This window comes from Lineus longissimus, chromosome 11, assembly GCF_910592395.1.
Source record: "Lineus longissimus chromosome 11, tnLinLong1.2, whole genome shotgun sequence".
NCBI classification, from domain to species: domain Eukaryota; kingdom Metazoa; phylum Nemertea; class Pilidiophora; order Heteronemertea; family Lineidae; genus Lineus; species Lineus longissimus.
The window spans coordinates 14087254-14111162 of NC_088318.1; the positions used below are offsets into that span (position 1 = coordinate 14087254).

General features: G+C 38.6%; 1 protein-coding gene across 1 annotated transcript in view; it reads right to left on the reverse strand.

The window, feature by feature from the left end:
* The window catches only part of LOC135495296 (uncharacterized), a 55241-nt gene that overhangs the window by 21694 nt on the left and 9638 nt on the right, over nt 1-23909 (reverse strand). The window contains exons 2-3 of the mRNA XM_064783759.1: nt 8246-9154; nt 92-262 (exon numbers count right to left, since the gene is read on the reverse strand). Coding sequence (XP_064639829.1) covers nt 92-262; nt 8246-9154 — 1080 coding nt within the window. The remainder of the gene's footprint in view (nt 1-91; nt 263-8245; nt 9155-23909) is intronic.

Below are 23909 nucleotides of genomic sequence, written 5' to 3' on the forward strand. Positions count from 1 at the left end.
AATTAACCCCTTCCAACCCCAGTTTGATTCATATAAACATCAAAACATAAAATAACACCTAATTAGGTAATGAATCAATTAATTTTCATACCTGTGTGCGATCTGATATGAATCTGAAGGGCACTGTCGCTACCAAAGACCTTGTAGCAATATCGGCATTTGTGCTTGAAAAACGGGTCATCGCTAACGAAGACGGAGGGGTTAACGGGCGTGGTGGGTTCGGCGGGCGATGGTGTGGTGCGTTCAGACTTCTCCTGTGCAACTGCAAAACACACATACACGGAGAATTAATTCTAATTCATTAATGAATTGTTTAGGTTCTTGTTGGTATTAATTACTACTTCGAAATTAAAGTGTATAAGTGTGTTATTCCGAAAGCCCCAAATTAGCTCGAGAATATTGCGAGGTAAGTAATTACTTGATTAATTATGCGTTACAAGTATCTCAGGAATGGACTTCATTTTATTAAGTGATAGATTTTCTTGACCAAGCTTTGTTACATTGAGTGTCACTGTCAGATTAGGTACAGTGAATTTGGTTAAAATGAACAAAATGAAGATGTTGCAATGGAAATCTTCAAATGGTATGATGTTGTGAAGTAAAGTGATAGATGAAAATAATCATTATCTCATGGGTTCTTTAAGCAGTACTTCCACCAATTTGAAAACATCGTGTCTATCAAAATGAGCTTGAAAGCGCGTAGGCGGCCATCTGAGATAATTTCTCGACCTAAAGAGTTAAAACACGTGAATCAGCCAAGACAAGCCAAGATACAGTGTATCATGCTCCGAATTAATGTCACAACAAAATCATTTAACGTCATGATTAAGTGCTCCGATGGTGGGAACAATGAAATATGGATATGGCCAGTCATAACGGGATTAGTTTTAAATCTCCGCTATGCTGCCGAAGATGTACAGACAACATCTTATATCGATTATTAAATGACGGAGTCGCCACACATCCTGAATTTCGATGAAACTTGTCAAAATTCTATCGTTTGCAAAATAGATAGCAGCTTAGTTGATGTCTTATGAATCCATAACTAGCCATATATTTTCACATTTTATGATCTTTTTGGAGACAACGGCGGCTAAAATCATATCGTTTGCAAATTTCTTTGAGACACTAATTGAATTCACAATTGAAGCGTCTCCGATTGATATGATGGATGTCCAACTGCAGACCGTTTTAAAGACGTCTTATAAGGCACGCACACAGACAACTGAACTAGCACAGTCAAGCATCATCCATACACACAGCCACACAGTATTTCACAAACATATTTCTGTATTTCAACTCTTGTTAATAGTCTCAATCAAAACGAGTTGCTGCATTAACCAGATCCAGATTTCCTGCCAATTTTCTTCATTTTTATCACATTTTCGAGATCTATTTATCATGTTTATGCTTCTAGGGTTTATTTTACTGATATTCGACACCAGCAGCTGATTTCTGATGTTATGATTGACATTTTCATAAATAGGTTGTTTTTTGCTAGGAAACTGTATAAAGCTTCAAGATTCCGAACTAGTTAGTTATCTGATTGTGATCATAACATAAACCAGACCGACATGCCATTTCTAATATATCACTTATAAACCATCATGCCTCAGTCAAATTTCTAAAAAGTAAACATGTTTTCAAACCTGCTGCAATCGCTAAAAAACTTGACCAAAATCCTATAAAACTCCATACGGAAACATTTTTCCAAAGACGGGCAATCTACTGAAAAGATCAAAGCATTGACTCCAAAATTGCGACTAATACACCAATAATAAAGAAGTAATCATACGAAATGACTTTTATCAAATTTCAAAAGCACTACATTGAGAAAAGAGAGTGAAATAGCCCAATTCAAAATCAGAATCCAGTTATCACGAAGCATAACTTTTTTCTCAAAGGGCATGGCGCGCCTCCAACGATGATGAGTTACAATATCACCTTTAATAACTCATTAAACAATGCTTAATATTTCCTCTGCAGTCTGCAAAGGGCAATTGGGCACTTGAACCGAGTATAATCCCAAAGATATGCGATTTCTGCTGCGGAGTAGCCACTTTGTCATTTGGCGGAAAACAAGTCTTGTCGATTGCGACATGAAATGATAACACATCATGTGCCATTAAATCAGAATCGAACTCTTCACATCTTTGATGTCGTGGAGATCAAAAAGTGACCCCTCGCTCGAAATTACCAATCTAGTGTCTAGGGCCCTCCTATACAATCATTTCATAAATTGCACACAAGGATCGATAAGACACCTCGTCGTCGAGATATTCGAGATATCTTAGCGTATCGAGATCTTCAAAAGGGCGAGAGGCCAATGTCTCCTTGATCAAAGACAGTCCAAACTATCCTATGTATTCTCCAAATAATATAGCACATCCTTCGATAAACTCAATCAAGACATCAAAGCAGCAGACGTCACGAAGAAAATTAACCCTGGCGTTTTATGCCCTCCTGCGGGACCCATATGTAATAATATGGCCATATCACTAAGTTATGTCAAATATTTCCTTTAAGATGAAGGAAAAATTTACTTTGCGATTGCCCCGTGTGTCAAATTGTAGTCCCCCGAGTCGTGTAAGTACCCCCATGAACCTCATACCTGCGTTAGGAAAAGTGGATTCGTACATTAATAACCGCGATCGGTGTCTTCTGAATCAGACAATGCGCGCGTTATCTGTCGTCTAGGCGAGGAAGAGGCTATTAAGCGTCGAGATAACGCGCGACGGTGGTTATCATATTTGAACGAGAATTATTCTGATCGAGATTTATCTCAGTGTAGAGCTTGTTGATATTCTTCACAGAATGAATGGTTGTCTGTCTGCCTAACTGTACATGATAGCTGTCTGCCTAACTGTACACGACAGCTGTCTGTCTAACTGTACATGAAAGCTGTCTGTCTAACTGTACATGACAGCTGTCTGTCTAACTGTACATGACAGCTGTCTGTCTAACTGTACATGACAGCTCTCTGCCTAACTGTTGTAGACCCTGTTAAGAGGATGCTTTCAGGGGGATCCAGGCACTAAGCAAGGGTCCTGATAATTTTTTTTATCTTGGGAGCTAGCCTAATATTCCTAAAGCCTGCAATCCAACTTAATCCCTGAAACTATATTAAACCCAGTTAATCAAATTCTTTTCATCCTAATCTACATTATGATCTTAACCTCTATAATCTGGATTTCTACTTTGAAGGTTTTTGTGGCAAAGGCCTCTGAAGTTCCTTAATTGCCAATAGAATTTTGACCAATAATATAAGTGGATTTCATCCAGTAATCTTTTCACTCAGTCTGAGATTATTTGGAGAGAAAATTTTGAAGCCTGCATGCACTGTAAAACGTTTCAGTAATGAGCCTTTAAGTGTTCAATCTTAGGCTTGGCATGACTGGAGGCGACCTCTAAAAGAACTTGCTGACGACTGCATCACACCCAGTTCCCTTGGGATAAGCACTTTACCTGAATTCTCGGCGCTTCTCTCCACCCAAAAAGCAAACATTTCTTAACAAATTCATACATAATTCCTACCGAAGGCTAGGTGTGCATCCTCAATGTCGGCTTAGTCGATTTCTTCTCAAACCTGTAACTGATGAATATGATCCAGATTGGAATGATTTTAACTCGTTTGCCTTCACTTCGCATCTTTCAACCAAAAACTGATTCCTGAAATCGACATGGTTATAATTTCACCACCTGTCTGTCTTCGCTTAGGAAATGAACGCCAGGCCTGTCGATGATTTCACCTTAGTAACAGCGGCAAATTCTGTGAAATATAATGCCAAGGTACATTATTATCATTTAGATAGAATTTTGAGTGATTAACTGCCCTGATAGAATATGGCCTTACAGAACCAGGTTCAATTTATATTTAGAGCTTCATCCGGTGGAATTTTGACAAGAACGAGTATAAATTACAAAGAAATCTACATAGAATAAGACTCACAGAAGTGTTCCATCCTAAGTTGAATCTAATAACTGATCATATCCCTCTGCATCATACAAAGAGATTTTTGATCTTTTTACCATGAACTATGATCCAAGCTTGAAAGCCTTTCACCTGCTTTTCAAGTGGTCTTTGATATTTAATTACAAGTTTTTTCGAAATTACTCTATCGTTTCTTCATCTATAAACCCATTATGTATGACACCTGCAGGTTTCACCATTAACACCTGTGAAGGGGGAAGCAATTCAGGCTAAGTGCCCATCCCAAGGACTCAAGGCGTCATTTAGATCAGAAGCTGCTTATGATTTCAAACTAAACGATCAAATTTTTTGCAACACAATTTTGGACCCAATCCCCAAGAAGCGGGTTAAATCTTCTATTCCCAACTACAGTTTCATCAGAGTGCGCAAATATTCCATATGTTGCCAATTTTGCATGAAAAACCGACAAGTTTCCACAAATTATAAAAATACTTGCACTATGAAGGTGAAAAATTGATGTCTGCTGTTCTCTGCGTGAGTCCTGGGCTGGGAGCTTTACCTCCTGCCGGCCTTTTTACCAGTATTTTAACACAATCATTTTCCAACAGCTCTAGGGAAATTACTACAGGTGGCTTTGTTTATGGTTAATATGAAGTAGGCCTATTTGTTGGAGATCAGTGGTTTTTCCTCAGTGGTTTCTGATTATGATGAACTATCGAGAAAGTGCTTTCAACCCCGAAAGTATTAAAGAATACGCAGTAGGCAAACAGAAGCTGAACCACCAGACAGCACACCCAATCAACAGAAACTAGGAGTTTTTATACAATACAATACAATACATGATTTGTAGTGCGCCCTTCCAGGTTGCCCTGCTCAAAGCGCAAGAAAAACACCTACATGAAAAATAGCCAGGACTTTAGGGCGGACTTGAATTGCATCAGATCAGCGATTGATCTGATTGGGGCTGGGTGTTGGTTCCAGAGTTTGGGACCTGCAACAGAGAAGCTTCTGTCACCATACCGAGATTTTGTTCGAGGGACAATGAAAAGCTCTGAGCAGGACAACCTGGTAGGACGCACTCTGGAGTGGTTCTGGAGGCAGCAAGACAGGTATTCAGGAGCGGAACCACATCTGGCCTTGAAACACCAGAGCAGGACTTTGAAGATGATCCTACTCTTGACAGGGAGCCAGTGGAGTTTATATCGGAAGGAGTAGGCCTATACTCTGCAATGCCATCCTGCACATCAAGCCTCATAAACCCTACATCTATAAACAAAGAAGCTGTTTCTTCAAATTCGAGTTCTATTTTCAAATCTTTGATTCCAACGGAGCAGTCCTCCGAAAGCCGCCATCAATGCTTAGAGAACAAGAAAACAATAACCAAAGACGATAAATTCTGCCAGCGCACCTTTCCACTCGTGGCCATCATTGTCCGCGCCAATATCACAGATTATATCGCCATAAGCTGTTTCCTTTGTCACCGAAGACCAGGGTAATTACGCCCGAAGAATCCTTTATATCGTTTTGTCTGAATATGATGACCATAACTTCTCGCTATACAATACACAACCCACGGAGAGCGAAGCTAATGCGAGCTATCCCACTAGCGAACAGAATACTGTTACCGTTGATCCACATTGTCATATTTCTCGGCGTTATGGCAATTTAGACGGCCAATTGTACTTTTTGTCATAAAGGTAGTCACGGATGCGATAAATTATGTTTCAGGGGGTCGTGATTGTCGTCGTCCAGTATCTGAGCTGTGATTACTTGGTATAACGGATCTCGCCGACCTTGGTCGAACTGCCTGGTATTAGCACCAATAAGGGAAGGACCACGTTCAGTGAAAAAGTACTCCATGAGCAGGGGTGATCAGGACAAAAGGGAATGCAACAATTTTGCATGTTTCATGGGCAACTACTTTGTTGTTCTTGAAAAGAAGATGGCTAGGCCTGTTGATAGAACCAACTGACCCGATCTTAATCAAGATGCCAAATCAGTGTAGTATAAGGGGAATGGCTAGCATTGGTCGGCTATCTTTTTCTGAATCCTGAGTCCCCACCTGATAAGTTCAATTTCAAATTACTGGTTGATTTTATCAGATATTTCGGAGGAGTGTTGACAGGTTGTTATGGGTGACTGGTCTTTGGACTCACTGTCTGCCCCCTACCATGTTGAGCAGTCATCGATATCATTAGGTCCACTGGTAATATCACTGTGTTGTAAGACACTTCCTGATACTACTGAGTGTATCAAAAAGAAATGTAACATTGGTTTTTACTTCAGTGTGTCAGGGTAGCTGACACCAATAAACTTCAAATCTAACCCGGTAGTTTGTCTGTTAGGAGAGTCACTTCAGATATTTCTTCTCTCCCGGAGAATGAAAAGCAGCAGTATCAAAATATTTGCAAACAATTCAATGAACTTGGAAGAAAATGGTGCAATTGTGATTGGTGCATTTAAGGGTTAACTAAACAATATTCAGCAATAAGAAGCTAAAAGTTGTAAACTTTAGGAAGTATATATCATATCACATCGCTCGAGGGTAAAAATCTGTTTCCATCTCACTTGTTGACCTGTGCGAGACATTTTCCTACCATCTGTGTGACTTATCAAAATTCAACAGATATCATCTTGACAGATGTTGAATATGGTTTAAATATTTATAAATATTCCCCGCTATTTTCGTCACCATTTCTGTGAGCTGGGGAAAGAGTTCATCCAATGATAAACGACTTTCTCATATTTAAGAGCCTGAAACTTGTCCTTTACTTCCATATTATGTCATAAATTGTTGTTAAACAGACAAGTTGGCGATGAGATATGTTGGTTTTCCATATGAAAATGGCCCTCAGCAAGTCTACTCCAAACAGAATCATCGGAAAATCATTATACTACACTAAACAGTGTACCAGATGAGAATGCGATCACTACGGGCCGAATTTACAAAGGGTGTTTAGCTTAAAACAGCGTTTAATGTCTGAATAGACAGAGTCAGGGCCTTGCAGGGTTTCTTCATGAAAACCGCATTAGGCCCTGAAACTGATTATGTAGAATTTACACGCGTCTAACTCTTAAACACCCTTCGTAAATTCGGCCCTTGTTCAAAATCGCTCACAAGACCAGACCAGCGAAAATCATTGATCAGAGAACAATATTAGTGTGACTCTGCATGCGGCACCTTGTGGCAACCAAGGGAATCATTCTCATGGCCAGCTAAATCCCACGCACAAGTTCTCCCTTTAACCAATAGAGTTAGTACGGTAAATGGAAATGAGATGTGTAATGTTAGTATTGCACAAAAATACCGAAATATCAAAATACCCACCTCCTACATGGCAACATTAAAGGTGAACTGCTTAAAGGAAGACACAAGATATGATTTTTCGATCCTGACTGTTATATTTTCATGCACAAATGTTCCTCCATAAGGGTTGCTGAGGAAAATGGCCATAGGATGTTTGAGAGACCAACCGAGTGGACCTCAGCAGTTTACCTTTAAAGTTTAACATTATCTTGTTCAACAATATACTGTGTCCACGGTATTTAGCTGATTGAGGCCTCTGGTATGGACGCCCTGAACTGGCTAATTAGCATCAACACAGTACATGCAGGTGCAATAACGACCAAGTTGTAGGGTGCGGGGGGGGGGGGGGGGGTAAACTCGTACACATGTGGAATCAAGACATATATTATACCCAAAATCAATCTTGACACAATCAGACCATCAGAAAGTGCCGATCATGAGTTGTCCAATTTTGTTTTGACAATTTTTAACTTTTTGGGACAATTTGTTTTTGCACTTGGAAACAGATGGCGCCATTTGTCCTCTTAATGTAAAATTTACCATCGGTTCTCCAAGTGATTACTTGTACCTTTGAACTCTCATCGCCTTGGCATCTGATTATAGTCACCTCAGGTCCAGGCAATCAATCAGGGGCCCAAGTCTGTCATATCTGTAATCTCCCCTCGAAAAATATGGAGGCAGCATTCTGACAAAGATGTCTCTAGATCATCTTCATCCGCATTGTTTATATTCCAAGCAGCTAGGGGACTAAGGAGCTCATATTTAACCCCCTGGAGTTCAACGGCTTGGTCAAAGACATTATAGCACATGTGTATTAACCCTTTTGGATGTGATGAGGTGAGGCGGGTGAGAGAGCAAACAACTTTCCTTTTCCTTAACTTGAGTCAGGACTGGTGTATGTATTGTACAACAATAGACACTTGTCTCGGCTCAAGTCAAGCTGAACCAAAGAAGCAAGCAAGCAATAGAAAAGAAGGCATCTGAGATGAAGTGACCTTGACCCTTACCTTGATTATCGTCATGGAGATCTGGACTCGAGTTGGATGACCTTGAACCTGTGACCTTCTTGTCCGTGTTAGCAACAGGATCAAAGGCGGATTTACTATGGCCACCAGGCGGCATCAACATTGGCGGTGAGGTAGTAGATGGAGGTGGCGCTGCTTTGAGCGGCATTGGAGACGACGAATGCCCGCCTGGCTGCATCTGTTGCTGTTGCTGTTGTTTTTGGTTCATTCCGTTTATCAGCTGCTGCTGAAGCTGCTGAATCAACTGTAACTGCAACAACTGCTGCTGCTGCAGTGAATAGAGTGTGCTTTGTAACATGGCAAGTTCTGACGGTGCAAGGTTATTTTCCGCAAACTGTGCCACGGCCTGCTTTGTTGTTTCTAACGGTTCTAATGTCACATTGTTAAACGGGAAGAACTGCTGTAATGTTGCCATTGCAGGTGTCAACATGGGGTTAAGGGTATCGATACCAGTTTTTGCAATATTCGACAGAAAGTTACCCGATTTCACATTCAGATCTAACGGTCTTTCATCATCCTCGTCATCATCGATATCATCATCGTCGCTAGACTTTCCGTCATCTTGACCTAAATCGTCATAGTCATCAACGCCTTCTAAATCGTCATGTTCATTCTCTTTATTCTCGTCGTCAAAGTCATCATGGCCGTCAACGTTACCGATAACATCGCCAACATCGGACACATCCTCCGCTGCATTCTGATTATGATCTACCTGAATTTCATTGTCATTAACCCTTTCATCCACACAAGCTTCTTCATCTAATTTCAATCGTTTTGGTGCCGGCTCCACAAATTCCCGCTCCTCTGTGAACTCTGTTTGCGAACTCTCTTCAACTTCCCGCTTTCCGTCATTTTCGTCAATTAGGGTCGCCATCTCAGGAACCGCTTCCCCTAAAAAGATAAAGAGGGAGCCACATGAGTACAAGTAAACACTTCAATTAATGTGGAAATGTACCAAGGGGGCCAACACGGGTAGTTTCAATATAACAAATGATATACAGGGTGGTCCTAAAACAAGAAAGAACAGAGGCTAAGTGATATGGTGGTTGGGTGTGAGCAGTCTCACTCCTAGAGGTTGTGGGTTCACTTTATTTGTCATCACCTCAACAAAACTTTGCAAGACGTTTTACAGCCACTGGATTCTTTCTTTGGCAGGTGGCAGAAAAAAATCTCCAGGAGTTAGTGATCAGTTCTTTCAGAATTCATCATGACACCACCGCATGGTTTTCGTCTCCCTTCCCAGACTCAGTTGATTCTATATGATAGCTCAAAGCATATTCTGAAATGCAATAAGTTCAAATGTTGTTTGTGCATCGAACCGATCCCGGCGTCCTGCAGAGTTTCGCCTGTTAGAGGTAAATTTGAGTTCACGCTGCCATATCCTGGCTTGTCAAGGTAAACATAAAGCATATGGCAGAGATATCTCATAATTTGCACCCACTGATTCATAAAATTTTCATTTCTTTCAAGAAAGATTTAAGCATTTGCTGAGTTAAGTCAACAAAAACAAAAGCTGCCCCTATCGAGTTTTGTTATTGCGAAGATGATAAAGGCAGCTTCTGATTAAATTCACTAATTTCCCTTGAAGCGAAATTTGTAAAAATATCCAGCAGTTTTATGATAACTTTAAGACAATCAAAACATTCACTCTTCAAGACATCCTGTTGCTAAGAGTAGCAGACATAAGCTGCCTGAAGAGTTTGAGAATTTTCAAAATCTAAATTGACGATGACCTGTATTGCATTCATCGCAGAAACTCTTGACACTACTTATATCCGGATTTCATATTGGGGTAAAGTTTAGAAGTCAGATGAACTCTAGAGCTATATCAGTTCTTGCTGCCCAGTTAGAACTCAGAAGTCTGGTGCATTATCAGTTGATGAACAATATGGTTTTCCTGCCGGTAATCCTAGCTTGGGTAAACATTTCCGCCCCTATGAGCATAATATGCCTGAAGAAATGAGCCACCTTCTTGTCATCGCCCCCGCTGGGCCATCATTCCTGCTGCAACTCAACCGACCAAAAAGAAAATTCCACCCATCAACACTGCCAAGATGTATTTCATATTTGAATGCTAATCCGGTGGATATCAATTTCTGATGTATAACCTTTAACATGTGCATCCTGATTCTACACTCCGGACCCACTGGACCGGGCCTCTGGGTCTGGCCTCGTCCATATTCCCAGTTTAGACACCCTCCACTCCCACCTTCCATATCTGTTTGTTCATGCTACGCTTTGATTTGGCCAGCGCAAGCCAGCATCAAGTGTTGTCTGGTTGTTCAAGTACCATATCTCACCACGAGCAAATCTTCACAGGTGAATATGTTCTATATGGCAGAAAATGAGATGTACCTGTATTTCCATGGTTATTGACGGTCAGGTATCTAACATTTGTTTATAGGTATCGAAACCTATACAGACTCCTTTGATTGGCATGTATGATATTTCCTCTGTGTGTACCACGGGTCATTCGAGATCCAAACATATGGTGGGGATTAACCCATAGATAATAGTAAGAAAATTTTGAAATTAGAAATTATGGAAAAAAGCAATTTCTGAATTTAGTGACACCAACAAAAAGAGTCAGCCCAACTGTTGATATTTCTAAAGTGCTTTTTCTTTCCTGGCTCCTGAGGCCTAAAATTTGCCTGAGTTACAAATATGCCAGGATGTCTATGGAATACCCATGGAAAGCAATCAAAACTTTCCATCTAAATCATAATTCACATTATAAGATTTCCGGCGTTTCCGCCCCAACCAAACCTCATATTGCACCCAATCATTATTCTGATAACTTATATTACTTATGCATAGGTATTCATCACCGACAGAGCGCTTGACTACCCAAGGCGAAAATAGCAGCCGCATTGTTTTTCACCCTTCAAAGGCCAAATATGGTGCAACCATGCCAATCATCTCGGCACCCCGGGCGGACCATATGATTTTAATATTCTGGTTGTTTAGCCAGGTAATTGAATCGGCTTTTTAATTCTGTGCGAGTTTCAGATTTCAGGTATGCCAAAGTTTTTCATGTATAACCTGCTCAATTGTTGATTGGTGTTTAGCAATGGATGCCTGCAAAAAATTAACACTTTTTCTACGAGGTCTATTTCCTGAGAAATCATAATTGGACATATTTTCATCGATTCCCCATGGGTTAGAAAATACCAGTCTAGATTTCTTTGAATAATTATTTCAGTAGGTTTTAACTCTTTAAGGTCTGTTGAAGATTTTTCTATTGGAAAATGCCGACGGAGATACGCAAACAAGAAATCTGGGTCCAGAGTTCAGTGTCAAAAAACCTTTGACCATGCGTTTGAAGGATTGGCTCATCAACACTTATTCAGTCTTCATGTATGTTGGCTATCTTTGAACCGATGAAAAATTTATATGATAGCTTCCAAAGTTTGATCAACACCGGGTAAGAAGGCAAAACACTTAAACAATATTTTGTTATTGGTCTTGGCACTTCATCTATCTAAGTTTGCTTTATGGCTGTTTTATATGCATTATTGACTCTGCAGGGGGCTTTTGAAGGATCTCATGCATAATAGTTTATTCTTTGGCTAAAATATTTGAATAAATCGCATAATTTTATATGGGTTTTTTAAAACCAACAACAGGGACACACAAAATGTTCTTTGAAATGATAAGGTGCACTTTTCCAGAGGTGTTTACATGTTCAAACTTTCATTCTTGACATTGTTAGACTAAACTGTAATTTATGACAAAAATCATAAGGAAAGAAATATTGAATCAGTCATGCACAACTTCTGGCCATATCTGAAATCTGGAGGAACCTCCCTTAACACACACCTCAGTTTAATAACAGGAAAGCCTCTATATCAAAGACAGAGATCTTTGTTCCTATACATCTTTCCCTCTGTATTCAGGACACCTCAATAGTAAGGACAGTATACGTCAGTCCCAATGGTGTCCTTTATAGACAGGTTCCATTTTATACGCCTCTCTCAAAATCACACAATGAAATATAGTTTATTAGATTATTGATATTGTTGTTTTGTGTGTGTTGAGGTATTGAGTAGAGAAAGTTGTATTTGCATCAAAACCAAATATACAAGTAGGTACAATCATAAAATTAAATCAAAAAAAAAAAAACACAAAAGGTGAAAGGTATGGAATTTCTGTCAACAGTTCCAGACACAAGTCTGTCTGAGGGGGGGGGGGGGGGTAGGTCAGTTAGGTCCAACCACTGAACATGACTGGTTCAAACTTGACTCATTGATTAGCTCAGTGAACATAAAATGTAATAGCACTTTGAGCCCCAACCAAATTGGTTGATGAAATGCAAAAACTTAAAAACTTATCATAATTTTTAAGTTTTTGAACTCGAAAACTTGGCAAACTTTGAGTAACGAATGACAGGTGAGCTTAGAAGGCGGAAGATTTTACAAATTGAATTCGGACTTTAAATCATAACCACTCCGGCTGATGAAATGCTAGAGGCAGGTGAAGATGATATTTACTTCCATCCATCAACAGCAGATCGTAGTACCAGACTGTGCCAGCATCTTACTCAGTTTGATAGTTGTTTCCATCCATCATTTGGTGCCACATGTCAATAGTTTACCAATGATGAATTTTACATTTCTTAACTTGATGTACATTTCTAGCTCAGGGGATGGGCACTTCCGTGTATGCGCTTTAACACCTACATGGGAGTTCACATGCCAGTTATGCAGTTTGGCCTTCTCTGTCCGAAAAAATTTTAAAATTTTTGTTGTGTTAAATAAACTGATTATACAGTTCCGGTAAATTTCGTGACTTATGACCTTGGTTTAGCAGGGAAGTAACTGACAGTAGCATCGCCAAATATGCTAACGAAAACAACCAAAGTAACGCCACCCAATCCATCAGTGCTCGATGACTGACAATCTGCATCCCATCCCTCATATCTCCGTCAAATCACCCGATAACTTCTCCCGAATTCACAACAAGGAAAATTAATACAGATACTGTACTATCGTCAGGAAACAAAGCGTTATTTATATGCTCACTCCATACCAGAATCATAGCCTTTGTATGTGGGGATCTTACCAATGAAGACGGACCGTTCGCCGAGAATTATAAGTTTGATATCGGCACGACTACGGATGCGCGCAAATTAATCTTCTGGTACGTCTTGTGATCTCATGATGCCGGGTATTGGATCGAGCGTCTTGGGACGTGGAAAATTAAAATAGTATCATCGGGAGAGGTGATAAAGGAAAGGAAGGATACGCGATGTCATATCATGTGATTAATCGGGTCGTTATGTAATGTGTCTGTCTCCTTTGAACCTGGCCTGATGTCTTAATCACCAATAACATAAACAAAACACGCTGTGACATTTTTTCTCCTGAAGACAATGTTAAAGGGACAATGACATATTTTGACTCAATTAAAAGAAGGATTACACTATTACCAGTAGGTGGCAATAGCTAGCAGTCTAGCACACAAGAGATTTCCAGCCCATGGCAATTTCATAAAGAAAAGGTCATGATGATTTGATGATAGAAATCTTGAAGTTCAGATGGCAGAATATTTTTTAAATCTATATAATTTGACAAATATGTGAAAAACTTCTCAGGTGATCCAGACAAATATTGACACAAATTGTCTCATCGCCATCTGTCTTGACAATAACTTGCTGCATCTTCGCATCCAGTTGTCAGGTGAAATGACAAGCCCGGAGCGCTGAAACAGGTCACGGGTTAACTCACTACATATGCGCAATCAAATTACCCAATAACGCCACTGTGAAGATCAGCTAAAGCGATTACACTCAATTTTTGCCCGATATTGACAGCATTATCTAATGTCAACGGCTAATATTTTCATATTTCGCGTCGTAGCGGTAATGAACTCTGACACGACAATGGGCAAGATGATAAATCTTCAATCGATATAAGTCAATTTTGCCACGGGTGTCATATTCCGCCGAGATTTGTCATACGCGGGGGAAATTATCGTTACTCTTTTTGAATCTTCAATATTCGCCGAGATTATCGCCATAACGATAATGAAGTTTATTTATTAATGTCAAATGATATCGCCAGAGATGATCGTCAAGATCCAGAAATTGAATCAGCCGCCATTGAATACACTTAAGATACGAGAGGTAGCACCAAGGATTGTCTTTGCTGATGATATTGTTTTGAAGTTCAGCTCCAGGTGTACACTTGAGGTTTGTTAAAGGAAGAGACACGCTCTTGAGACAGAAACTGAAGACAAATGATCAGTTTGCTTGGCCTATGTGTTTTGTTTACTGACGCCAACAGTGTAGTCACCATCAGCATAGAAACACCAAAACATGGAGTAAAATGGCCGCCGATACCAATGCTTTACCTCATACAATGCATTCAAATCTGAATTTTTTTTCAGAAAGATCTTTGGACAGCCAGTCTGCCGGATAAACTCGATGAATATTTCATATAAAATGCCCTGAGTAAACATAGCGATGTTATCCGAATTGCAAATATGACGTTGGTCATCTGGAAAAATCTCCGCGAAAGTAACGATGTAATTCCATGAAAGAGACAGTTCGGTTTGATATCTAATCCTCAAATCTGCATTGGATTTAAGGTCATCACCATCATCAGGGATATTTTAACCTTTTATGGTGCACTTAGAATGATTTTGTCACCACAAAGTAGATTGCTCTCGACCCCAATTATAAGCACAGCTCAAGATATTGCCATTATTTTGAAATCACATTTCAATTCACACCATCAAATGTAGGATGATTTGGATGGACTTGTATGATTGTGGTCCCCTGGCCCTTTTTTAAAAAGCTGGGAAAATAAGGTCTATGAGTACATGGCCAAGGAGAGGCATACATTGAATGCAGAAACTCCTTCTCTATTTTCAATTCATTATGATCTTAATCTTATAATATCAATATCTATAGAATAAATATACAATTATAATAGTATTTTAGGATGGATCAAAAACAGCTTAAATATCTTAAACATGATCTGATTAACAAACTTTGGCTAAAATGATTCTTTTTTCTCTCATGAATCCTTTAAGGAAAGTATTATTTTTAATTTCTATTGAATATATTTTGTAAATTTGGCAGAAAGATTATTCGGTCACTACAGATTATTTTGAGGGTGATTTTGATCTGAATAGAAAATGCTGAAAAGTATAGATAATACTTAAAGAAAATAGTTATAATTCCTTTCACAAACTTTTTGATACACCACTTATAACTCTGTCCCATGGAAAGATTTAAGTCAATCTTGTAGTATGACTTTTTCTGAGCTAAGGGAGGTTCAAATGTGTACTGTACAGCAATCTCTCTGATAAGGACACCACTGGAAACTTGCATCTTTTCGCAAACATTCAGGGTCATGAAATTAAAGGGTTTCACAGTATCACATGACAAGCAACCTTTTGCCCAAGCTAGTCCGACAACACTGTGTGAAACAGCTAGCTCTCTCTAGCTTCATGCTACGGATACGCGGCGTTATTAGCCATCAATATCGCATAAATATTTTAAAAGGTTTTGATAAATTCTCATGGCGGAGTCGTTTGCTCCATCAGTTGGAGTCTGAATGCATTTGTCACGTCTTAAAACACAAGATGGTAAACATCGTCATTTTCATGTCTGGAAGAACAAGCTGGGACGTTCTCACACGGATTAGACATTAACCCTTTATACTCAGACTACAAAGAATTAGATAAGGAGTTGATAACCTGACTGATAGATAAACTGTCCTTAAAGAGAGGTGTCCTATTGCAGAAGTCAAATCAAATGGAAGCAACCAATTCTGACCAGAAACAGTGTCATTGATAGAGATGGCACTAAAAGTATCAAAACTAATACAACGTCCGAATACCTTCTCAACTTTTCATCACGTCTCATTTCATTACCAGGTTATCATACTAATTTCCTCCAAGATTAATTAGAAATTATTTCAAAATATCTCCACGCAGGTGAAGGAATTCATAAATTATTCATTACAGGATAAAATTTGCCTTTGTATTATAATGTATTAATAGTATACCTGGCCATAAGGTTCCAAGACAATGTGGTTATTGCAATTTGAGAGTCTTGTTTGCCCGCCCAGGAGTCATGAGAAATACCAAGTCATTTCCATTTTGTGAATAATGCCAGCATATTAGCCAAAGTACAGAAAAAAGTCGCATAAATCTGTATGTCAACAAACCACACCAAGAAACCATACATATTCTCATATTCAGAAGCTTATACCAAAATGGTAAAACAAATTCTCTCGGAATGTTATGACCTTTCTATCAACATTGAACAACAAGTATTTAGATTCGACAATTTTTTGTTCCGTCCAGGCCAATCCTTGGTCATAAAATTAAACAAAAATTTATGATTACATCAGAATTTAGTGACAATTTTCCAAACATGGCACTGTTCTCCAGGTTGGTTGGGTTGGTTGATAGAAACCCGTCTGAGCAGATCAAAGAGCGTAAAGCGAAATCTATTAAATATTCCACCAATTTATTTATTGTCGACCTTTTTGTCTTTTGTGATTGTTCAATGGGTTATATCATAAATGATGGAATTGTTGATGCGTTCTGTTGCACATATGTTTAGTTTTCCATGTTTTTCTTAAGCATTGTACACAGAAAATTAGGCCCATTTAAAAGCAAAATGCCCACAGGCGATAATTTTAAGGTGTTAGGTAGATATTTGCTAGGGACATGGAAACCCAACAAAAATTATTTGCTTTATTGAAATTTCCATATTGACTTTTGTGAGGTATGAGTAGAGGAAGTCGTTTAAACTTGTGAAAACCTATTTCCCTATTTATGAATAAACTGTTTGCAAAACTAAGTAGTCGACAAAATTGTCACTAAATGAGCAGGCAAATGTAAAAGATGACAACATCGTTTCAATTCAAGGTCTTTCAGTGGGAACAGATGGCGTCTGCCCGCATTTACCAGGGTCCAAATTCGAGGGGCAAAATCAAAAATAAATATAAGCCTAATTTACATTTTATGGACCCTGGCTGTCATATTTTAAGCCTGTCAAAAGGACCTTTTATACCGACCCAAGTTTTCACTGTAATTTTGTCCCGTCTCCTGAAACGCCCAAAGCCCTTGCATCTTTTTCGCATCTTTTTGTTTTGTAACAGGTGCCCAGTGGGGGAGCGGCACAGATGGCGATCAAAACCAGCGCCCCGACATTATCTCAAAAGATGAAAGATGTCCCATAACCGCGATTCATCCATAACTATTTTTATAAAGCAATGTCGCAGCTTATCAATGGCACTTTGTTACCTCTTTTGAGAGGAGAGTGATGCTGAAATGATTATGGCAGACGTCAATTTGACAAACTGTTTTACTAATAATAACTAATCAGGAACTTGACATCTTGGGCAGTGATCGAATGATTGGGGACATAGACAGTACCTCATCAAGCAGATTCCAAAACGGCACATGCTGTCATAACTATATGAAAGATGCCTGTACCAAGAGGAGAAAGCACAGAAAGTGAGCAAATCGGTCCTCCTGCTACAAATCGGTCCTGCCTGTGTATACCTACTGAATCCCAGTCCAGTTGAGAAATGATCGCTTCTTTCCAACAGATGACAAAAAGAGTGCAGAATTTTGAAAATTCAACTTTATAGCAGGAAATGCTTTGTCCCTCTCGTAGACCATTATGACAGTTATGTAATAACCGCCAAAACACCCTGCTTGATGCTTTGAAAAGTTGTCACCATTGACTAATACTGGCCCTGAATAGAGGGAAAATAATTGTCAAATATAATGCCAAGAACGATAAAAGAAAAATCCCTTAAATTCCATTGTGTTTCAGTTCAACTTAATCAGAGCTTGCAACACTTTCCCAAGTAGATTTACCTACAATTTAAGGTCAAGTTCGATTGGACCACAATGGTTAACCGGTTCAACTTAACTACAGCAACTGACTATGTACATTATTCAATGAATTTGTACTGTATTTTGGTCTTTTGTGGTTGAAAAACTCTCTGCTTGGTTAGTTGCATTAAAGTTAAGAGTTATTGTGCGGATATGAGGGAGTAACCATCATTATGTAATTCTTACAGGAGGTCTCGCTCAAACGCATTGATAGGGGAATTGTTGCTCCCTCTTCAAAGTTGTAAATTGTTTTTGGGAGATTTTTATGTTATGTAACAATTATTGTTGTTAGATTGTGGCTGGAAGCCATGACTACACTGGTCATAGTCACTGGGCTGGTCAAGACTTTTAGGTAATATCATTTTGTGCTGCAGCCACTATTGCATATTCTACAGTACGGTATCAAAGTTGAGTTATTGGGATCTGTTATCCAGTGTTATCAAAGACCCTCATTAGCAGAAAATGAAATCAGAGACCATACAATGTATTCTCTTATTAATAAAAAACTTATGTATACAAAGCTCAGGTAAAATTTATAACAGGCATTTCTGATTCTTATATTGGCCTGTTATAAACCATTGTTTTGGTGACAGTATTCAATTCATATCAATGCACAGAAACACTTAAGCCATCTATCATCAATGTTGCAGCTCTTGATTTATGACCCGATGTAAAATTCCAGCTTTGCTCTCGCTTCACTCACAGAAATCCCGAATGCCTTTGAGAGACCACAAAGTCAAGCCCAGAATAATAATTATTATTAATAATCATGAAGCTGGGCAAGAGATGTACCAAGGGGCAGATAACGCCACGAGATAGATCATCTAATAGGAGCTTATGGATTCTATAATAAGGACTATCAATATGGTGCTATAGCAGTTAAGACACCCTCAGAATACACACTGTTATAACGCCTTACACGATGAGCGCTATGAATTATGATGCATCATGGGATTCTTATACAAGTCGTGATGTAATCTCGTAAAATATGTGTTTGTTTTGTAGGATGCTGAGCAGTTTTCGACATTCAAACTTTCATAAAGACTTGAGACGACCAGCGAAAAACCCTGAAAACTTTCGACATGTACTCCAAATTAGATTGCAGAATGAAGTCTTTTGCGCTATAAGGCATGTTATTTTCACTTAGAACTGTACTTGCAGAGATCAATTTGGACCCCAGAGCAGCAAAACAAGGCATGTTACTCTTGACTGATACTGTACTTGGAGAGATCGACTCTGACCCTGGAATAGCCAAACAAGACATGTTACACATGGCTAATACTGTACAAAGGATGATGCCAGCCTATACTTACAGACAAAATCGATAATATAGACCATCACCAGAAGATGATATGACCCTCTTGCCATATTTACGTCCGGGCCAGCCTAAAGTAACATCTTCGCGGCCACCGAGGTGGAAGAGATCACTCGTGATTTCCTTAATTTAGATGATAACTTACGCGGGCATCATCTCGCGATGGGAGCTGTCACCGCCTGACATCGTTTAATACGGGAAGATTTATGACGAAAGATTTTGCGTGGGTCTGGCTTACCTTTGCCACCTTCAAGGAACTTGAACGTCAGAACTTGGCAGGTTACTAAATGATGGCAACATCCCAATCCTAACACTTCAAACCAAAGCTCGTTCAAACCCCCACCTCCTTATCAAATGAGGGAGTAATTAAGGTCACCTTTATCCCTTGATTCTTATATGTTCATATGCCAAACGTCAGGGCAATTTTACTGATAACAGGTTACACCTCAGTGCTCTTACTTCTAGAGTGGTAACCTGAGGTTGCACATCAGGACCTTCTGTCTCAACAGCTTATTTCCTTGTGTATATTTTCTTAAGCTTTCAAGCCATGATGATGGTCATCCGATTTGACCATTATGGTTAATCAAAGTATCGTATCACAGTAATTGACCCCCTTCCCCCTCACGTTGCGAGATCCAACCCATAACAATGCATATGAATCACCGTCATAATTCCTCATTTCGCCATGTCACCTTAATTTGTACGCGACTTATCCCAAACTGGAAAATCGCTTGGCGAGGCATCACAATTTGCGAACAGTGAGGTCAATTAATGGGTTCAAAGATGATGACCGATCTTGTAGGGCTTTTCTAATCAAGGTACAGAAGCTGGATCAAGCGCCATGTCATGAGGAAATATGGCATCTCAATTCATTGAGCCTTCTGCTTTTTGGCAGAGCGTGCCGTGGAATCCACCTCTACAGCAGAGAGTGCAAAGTATGATGGAGAAGTGTATTTCCTGAGGTCACACAAAACATTCAGCTTTAATCAAATTGAAAAAGCACGTGAAACGTTCAGTGACTAAATACCATACCTGGGATTGAAAAACGACGCCAATGTTTAAAAATTCGAGTCGATATGAAATTATCCATCTCATGAGCTCAGGAAAATGCAAGAGCGGGCCATCGAATATTTTCAACGGAACAGACGCAAATATTAATATGACCAAGCTGCACAGACATGAGACGACAGTTTGTTCATATTTCAAAAAAATAATATTTACGTCCTGTGTCAAGATAAAGGACATTTTTGAATATATTGTGAAAAACAATTTATGGATCGCAGTCTGTCATAAAACACTAATTCACAATTTTATTGTCATTCTGGCCTCATTTTTACAAAAAGATTGTTGCTAAATCTAATATTCCTATTTATGATATGAAATATTGTTTGGCACTCCCTATTTGAGACTATAATTCCTTTCGAAACGATTAAGAATTCTTTCCCCAACTGCTATTGTCCAAGCCCTTCGTGAACTTTGCAGTGCACATAAATTATGGAATATGAATACCTCAACGTTGTATCACCTCACAAAAAAATTATTTCGGGAATGAGTTATAACGTCGTCAATGAAGTCATGCTCGAAAATGATCATTGTGAAAATTCATTTATTTTTACATTACTCATCCAAAAAAAGTTGTAATTCTCACTTGATCGACCAAAAAAAATTTTTAATATTTTTTTTGAAACAAACTTTTTTCCTATAGGTATATGAAGTACAATTTTATTTTTTTCAGAAAGCTATGAAACGGTAAATTTAACAAATCGGCTTTGACAACAGGTCTGCTTCTAAAAAAGCTCTTTTATAATTGCTTCTGGTCAAGTTAGTAAAACTGGAGCAACAGTGTACGGCATGCCTGACACCATACACAGTCCAAGTCACAATTGACATCCTTCCTGCTTCGCGTCTGTGTGTGCCAATGACACTCTTATCACTCTATGGATTAAGGGATGTCAATTGTGATTTGGACTGTAAAGTACTTGCATGAACTTATCTTTGCAAAATGCGTAGATGAAATCCCAAATAAAAATATGTATTTCTTACTAGGCCCTTCAGTCATACCACTGTCAAACCCCAGAGGGGACATAAGCCAATCAAGCGATAATATAAGCCATAGGCCTTGGCTTATTGCCCGCAAAACATTTATGGTTTTCATGACATCCTTGCTAGTACCCCACACATCAAAACAAGTACAGGCCTAAAACGGATTGGAAAAAATTAAGTTTCTTGTGTTAACTTGTATGAAGAAGGGCCTAAAAATGTTTTTGTATCTATGATAAGTACAGCTTTTTCATTTGGTTGTCACACAATTAAAAGGGCTTCGTTGGCCAAACGTTTCCTCTTGTCTGGATTAGGAATTATATATTTTCGTAAGCAGAGGAAAGAAATATTTGGAGTAATTTGGTTTTACTGTAAATTCTAACATCAATATTGAAGGTTAGCTCACCAGTTGAGTCCCTTTACAAAGAAATGCTATTTGGTATTGAAAATACCAGGAGGAAACAATCATATAAGTTATGCGGAATATATAAATAAGATCTGACAAACAATCTGAATTGGAGTCATGTTAGGAAAATATTCCCCCAATGATGTTTTTTAGGTTAACATCACAATTTATCTAACGAATTTGTATACTTTTAATAGGTTGGTTGAAGATTGTTTGAAAATGTTCCTCGAATGTGTGCATTAGATTTGAAGTCACTCTCGGCCTGTCTTATTGAATTTAAGCTAGAACGTCAACACATGAAACTTTCATGGTCAATTTCTGAGATTTTGAAATAAGGTGGGATCTGCTTATGGAAATGACTTCGACTTTGAGATTATCACGATTTTCGAAAAAGGGTGTGCTCAATTGGAAGAAAGGCCAAATAAATTTGTATCATCGGTGGAATTTGCCCGGGCACGAAAACACCACAGAGAATCTTATGCAACTTTTTATGTATATAATTGTTAGCACAATAATAAAACCCATATTCAAAGGCGAAAAATGCAAGAGGGTCATGTATATATGAATAATGTCTATAATTGAGAAGCGGAATGTGTTTTTATTTTATTTTAATGTTAGTTATTTGCAAGTGGTTATGTAAGATTCAGATAATGGGTTTTCATGTTTATTGATATGAGAGAGTTCAACATGAGACGGAATGCATTCAATGAAAATTGAGCAAATTTGTTCAAAACTTATAACTATGAAAACGAAATGAAGCATTCTGTCAACCTTGGCGGGTTATTGCAGAGCAAGCAGAATTGTCATCAATCAGAGTTGCAGAGGGCGCCACAAATTACTATTTGTGAGGAAGTCTACACAATATGCAAAAAACAGCCGAGATTGCAGTGTACATTTTCAACTGCACATCAGAACTGCCCCCTATACACGAACACAGCAGATAGTGCCGGCAACAATTCCAAATACTCCTCCTTTAACAGAAATCCACAACCGATATATTCTTTGAATAATAACAATCACATCAAATGCTTGAATACGCAATCAGATTTCAAATTGAATTATTTTTAATATAATGAAATGCTCATTGTGCTATTATTGGATAAGTGTAATTAAATAACAATTAATGAATCGTTAAGAACTGCACATGTGAATCTGTCATCGGATAGATGGATGGCCATTTGCCATTCATAAAAAACTTTAACCCTTCAAGTCCAAGTGCAACTTTTCCAAAAATACCTGAGATATAAGACTACACACATATCTCAAAAGGTTTGCTTGCAAGATTAAAACCAACATATTCATGAAGGGACTATTTCACTATCATGGTGTTTAAACACTCTCAAACACTAAAAGTGAGCAAAAGGCAGGAGCCAAATAGGTTAAATAAAGTTACACATAGTCACTGATAGGGGTCTCTTTTATCTCACATTACACTAGAACTATTCATGCTTGCACAAGTACTAATCAATCACTCAATCAAACTAGACTATTAGTCCACTAAATGCATATCTATAACCTGGAGACCTCCAATTTGACCCCCTATATCATCCCTATGGTCCACCTTTAAGAAATATTTCAGCATCGCTTCGAATTTTCTTCAAAACTATCTAAACTAAACATGATGCCTCTACTAATCTTCTTCATACCGTGTTAAAATCACTTCCCTGAAAAATGTTATCTCGAATGAGGTGTTCTTTTCACTCTGACATGGCATATCTCAAGGCTGTGCCGGTTTAAATATTTTATTTACAGAGTTTTATAGAGTTCTTTCTCAGTGGTCAAGTAAAAGAAATATTCCTCACCGATCAATCAAGATTCTGTGGAATGGGTTATTTTGTAAGATATTTGAGAATATTTTTGAAGTTATGCAGGTGGTATCAGGGATGAGGCGATATTTCAAAGTTGTTTTCAAAATACTCAAGAATTTCGGTGAAGGAATTCACCAATGATTTACATGTATTTCATCAAGGACCCCATCTTAAACTCTTTGACCAACATGGCCGTTAACCTACGTTTTACAC